Consider the following 4,607-nt stretch of genomic DNA (forward strand, 5'->3'; position numbering starts at 1 on the left):
GGGGGTGCCAGGGAAAGAGGGAGCAAGGCAGGTATTTATCCTGAGGTTCTCAGGGCCCATCCACCCCCGGCCCCACAAGATCTAGCCTGTCTCCTGCTGTCCTCAACCTTGGCTGTGTCAGCCTAGGGGCTTGGAATGTATTCTGCCCCAAAGACAGGATGGTAGATGCCCCTGATCTCTGTTCTTGCCTCCGTGGTTCGGGCTACTAAATCGTTGCATTCTGTGTGTGTTTATTTTTCACGCTGGCTGAAGACCCAGGGCAAAGAAGCACAGGATTCCGAGGCTCCAGTCTGCCCATGAGTAAAAGCAAATGCCCAGTGGTACTGATGTCTTCAGTGGTGGCCCCAGCTAAGGAGCCCAACGCCATGGGCCCAAAGGCAGTGGAACTCGTCCTGGTCAAGGAGCAAAATGGGGTGCAGCTCACAAACTCTACCCTCATCAACCCCACGCAAACCCCCGTGGAGACACAAGAGCGAGAGACCTGGGGCAAGAAAATCGACTTCCTCCTGTCCGTGATCGGCTTTGCGGTGGACCTGGCCAACGTCTGGCGATTTCCTTACCTGTGCTACAAAAATGGCGGGGGTGAGTCCTGCCCGGCCTGCACGATGCCCCTGCGCGGGTCGGGGGGCTGGTGGGGCCGCTGCTGCTCCTCACGGGCCCTGCAGTTTCTGACTCCGCCCTAGCAGGCCGCGCATTCTGGGAGGCAGGGGTGTCCACAGACCAAAGAAGGAGAGGGTCGGGCGGCCTCCTGGTGAATCTGCCCTCTGCAGCTGGGTGGTCCCTGGTGGTCGGAGGCACCAGGGCTCTGCCTTCTGTTTCCAAAGATGACTTTCGCTTTGGAAAGCAAATCCTCAAACGCACACAGAATGGTGTCTTGGGCGGACTTCAGACAGTATTACAAGAGTGCACGGAGGCCCTCGAATTCGGAGTAGTGTGGCCTTGCGCTCGCCCTGCTCCCTGAACGCGGCCGGCCCTAGAACCACACACAGCTGTGGACTCGAGGCAGAAAACGGAAGTAAGAGACAGGGTCACCCACAAACTGAAGATGAGGAGCCAGTTAGGTTGGTGCTCACTTCCATGAGTCCTCCTGATGCTCGCTCCCTGCAGCCTCCGTGACCCGTTAGTCCCTCAAGGCTGCACACGTGAAGGGTTTGGAAGAGCCTCTTGGGGAGGACCTTCCAGCACACACGTTCTGAGGGGAGAACGCGAGGCCTGAGTAGGGGCAGTGAGTTGTACAAAGACAGGACTGCGGGGTCTCCCTGCCTCCCCCTCCCCGTCCCAGGAAAGGAGCCGTGGCAAAGGCCCCCTCCTCGGGGGCAGAGCCATGGGGCCCTGCATTTGGTGCCTGGGGCAAGGTGCGGCCCCAGGAGGACCGGGCAGGACGCTGGAGGGACGCTGGCGCCTGTCCACCGTAGCCCCTGACCGACGCGGGCTCTGGAGACGGGGAGCGGGGAATGGGCGGGAGAACCCCCGTGGGGTCAGACACAGACCTCGGATCCCAGAGGATTTACAGGTCAAGAGGGGCAGACGCTGCACAGACAAGTGAAGGGACAGAGGCCATGGCGGGGAGGGCAGGCGGGGAGAGCAACTCCAGGAGCAAAGCTGCTGTGCGGCCAGGGGCCTGCCCTCTGTGCTCTGCGGTTGATTCATGACTTGGCACAAGGGGTGGTTGGGGTTCAGCAGGGACGTGTCGGGGCGCTGATGACAGGGGGCCAGGCCTGGAGGTCAGAGGCTCCCCCGCCCAGCCTGGGACTTCCCTTTGGAGGGCAGCCATGCAGGGAGCTTCAGGAGACATTGGTGGCCGCGCCCGAGACATAGTGGTGGGATGGCCGGCTCCAGCGACAGCAGGTGGCCAGGCTGAGCCAGCTGTCCTGTCCCACAGGCGCCTTCCTGGTCCCCTACCTGCTCTTCATGCTCATTGCTGGAATGCCACTTTTCTACATGGAGCTGGCCCTGGGGCAGTTCAACAGGGAAGGGGCTGCCGGCGTCTGGAAGATCTGCCCCATCCTGAAAGGTAATGGCCCGGACCCTCCTCACACCACGTGCGGCACAGACCGTGGTGGTGGCTTGGGGCTTTCAGAGCAAGCCCACCCAAGCTGTGTGCGTTTGGTCCCGCTCTGATAGGTCTCTATGCCCCTCGATGTCCATGTCCTGTCTCTCTCTGTCTCTCTGTCTGTCTCTGTCTGTCTCTGTCTCTCTCTCTGTCTCTCTGTCTCTCTCTGTCTCTGTCTCTCTCTGTCTCTATCTCTCTCTGTCTCTGTCTCTGTCAGTCTCTCTCTCTCTGTCTCTGTCTCTCTGTCTCTATCTCTCTCTGTCTCTGTCTCTCCATCTCTCTCTGTCTCTCCCTGTCTCTGTGTCTGTCTCTGTCTCTGTGTCTCTTCCCCTGTCTCTCTCTCCCAGTCTCTCTGTCTCCCCGTCTCTGTCCCTGTCCTCCCATACAAGCGCACGTGCATAGACCCACTTTAATGTGGGTCCAACTGTAAAAGGCCGAGCTGACAGAGGACTCAGAAGCGCGTGGCCTTGCTGACAGGTGAGGCGGGCCTGTGAGTCACGAGCGGTGTTGGTGTTAGAACGGTAGGTCAGATAAGCCTCCGTCTGTCTGTCGGTCTGTCCTCTGCTCCCCCCTGAGCGTCTATCATGATCTGTATGGCTGCCGCAGGACCTGCCACAGCTGGGTGGTCTAATCCGTGGACATTTGTTGTCTTACATTTCTAGAGCCTAGAGATGCAAAATCAAGGTGTGTTGGTAAAATTGATTCTCTCTGAGGGCTGTGATGGAGGAGCTGTTCCAGAACTTTCCTTTGCATGTCTCTGTAACCAGATGTCCTTGTCCTCTAAGGACATCTGTCACCCTGGACTAGGGCACGTCCTGACAGCCACACCTTAACTTGCCTACCTCTGTGAAGACCTGTTTCCAAATGAGGTCGCACTCAGAAGTACTGGGCTTAGGACTTCAGCAAATGAGTTTTGGAGGGACATAAAGCAGCCCATGATGCATTCTGTCATCTATCTATCATCTCCGGATCCATCCGGCTACCTGTCAACCAGCGGTCATCTACCGCCTGTTACCACCTGTCATCAGTCACAGCACGTCTGTATCGTGCCTCAACCGTCTATCATCTGCCTGTCGTCCGTCCATCCATCCACCACCTGTCTGTCTGTGTCTACCCGCAGCCGTCTGTCCCTCATACAGACTACTCCTCTGTTCTCTCGCTGGCTACCCACCAGCTAGCCAGCTGTCTAGTTCCTCACGGAGCCCTCCCGTCTGCTGCTGCCACAGCAACACCCCGTGTTGAGCCGAGAGGCCTGCCCCATGGCCAGCCCTTCGGTGGTCACCTCCCTCCGCCCTCGTGAGAGCCCCGGGAAGGACACACACCGCCTAATCCCCATTCTGGAGATCCGGGCACCGAGAATTAGCGCCCCTTTGTCAGGGGCAGGGGGCACTGGCTCCAGACCCATCTCACGCCCCACGTTCGGCCTCCAGGGCGCACCTGCCCACCAGCCCACGCCGTGTCTCAGGAGCCCAAGGCTCAGGGAGGGTTCATGGGGGGGCTAGGGGCGCGGCCTGGTCCACACACCTGGCTTCACTAGGAAAATGGTGCCTACAAGATCAGCCCTGGGATTTCCTCAGAAGTCCTTGAAAAGTCGGTGTGTTTGGAAGAGATCAGAAGCCCTCGTAGTCTCCAAGGACACGCGAGGATGGGTCAGCGGTTCATGGTCAGAGATGGCAGCTGATCAGCTCACAGCTGCTGCGGCCGGGGCTCCGCAGGGGGGCGGCCCCCCCAGCAGCGGAAACGCTGAGACTGGCCAGGCGTGAGGCCCCTCCCGGCGCCCTGTGCTTTTCCTTCTTAATGGCCTGTTTGCAGAATCCTAAGATGTCAGCAGCTTTTCCCTCGGTAAATGATTCATGGGCCCCCCAAAATGGAACCATAGAGAGGTTCAGAGCAAGGCCGGATGAGTGTCTGGGTGCCAGGGGCTGGGCGTCCCTTTTGCGGGGTCACTCGCAGAAGTCGAAGGTTAAATGAGGTACCTGATGCTCACCTCTTCCTCCGTGAACCCCTGATGGAGGAATGCGGCAGGGAATAGCAGGCCGCGGGCACCTGAGAGAAGGTGCTTGGGCAGGGCAGAGGCGGGGCCCGGGACAGCGCAGGCCCCAGCGTGGAGCGCGCCCTGCTGGCCCCCGGGCCTCACATGTGCCGCTCCCCTGCCCGGAGCCCGCGGGGGTCACTGCCTTTCCCCCAGAGGTATTACCGTCCGGATTGAGATGAAGTGCGCCATCCTCGGGTGACCCTGAGGGGCCATGTCCCGGGCTGCGTGGCGCCTGTGGGTGGCCTCTGTCTCCCTGTCTCTCTCTCTCCCTGTCCATCTGTCTGTCCCTGTCTCTCTCTCTCCCTGTCTCTCTCTCTGTCTCTCCCTCTCTCTGTGTCTCTCCCTTTGTCTCTGCCTATCTCTCCCTCTGTCTTTCCCTATCTCTCTGTCTCTCCCTGTCTTTCTCCCTCTGTCTCTCTGTCTCTCCCTATCTCTCTCTGTCTCTGTCTCTATCACTCTCTGTCTCTCCCTGTCTCTCCCTATCTCTCTCTGTCTGTCTCTCCCTATCTCTCTCCCTGT

At 59.5% G+C, this 4,607-nt stretch overlaps 1 protein-coding gene across 1 annotated transcript in view; it reads left to right on the forward strand.

Annotated features, from left to right (window-relative positions):
* Window positions 1-258: 258 nt before the first annotated feature.
* Window positions 259-4,607, forward strand: part of SLC6A3 (solute carrier family 6 member 3) — a 37,914-nt gene continuing 33,565 nt past the window's right edge. The window contains exons 1-2 of the mRNA XM_044917014.1: window positions 259-582; window positions 1,883-2,014. Coding sequence (XP_044772949.1) covers window positions 297-582; window positions 1,883-2,014 — 418 coding nt within the window. The 5' untranslated portion in view covers window positions 259-296. The remainder of the gene's footprint in view (window positions 583-1,882; window positions 2,015-4,607) is intronic.

This window comes from Neomonachus schauinslandi, chromosome 7 (assembly GCF_002201575.2).
Source record: "Neomonachus schauinslandi chromosome 7, ASM220157v2, whole genome shotgun sequence".
In the NCBI taxonomy this organism is placed as follows: domain Eukaryota; kingdom Metazoa; phylum Chordata; class Mammalia; order Carnivora; family Phocidae; genus Neomonachus; species Neomonachus schauinslandi.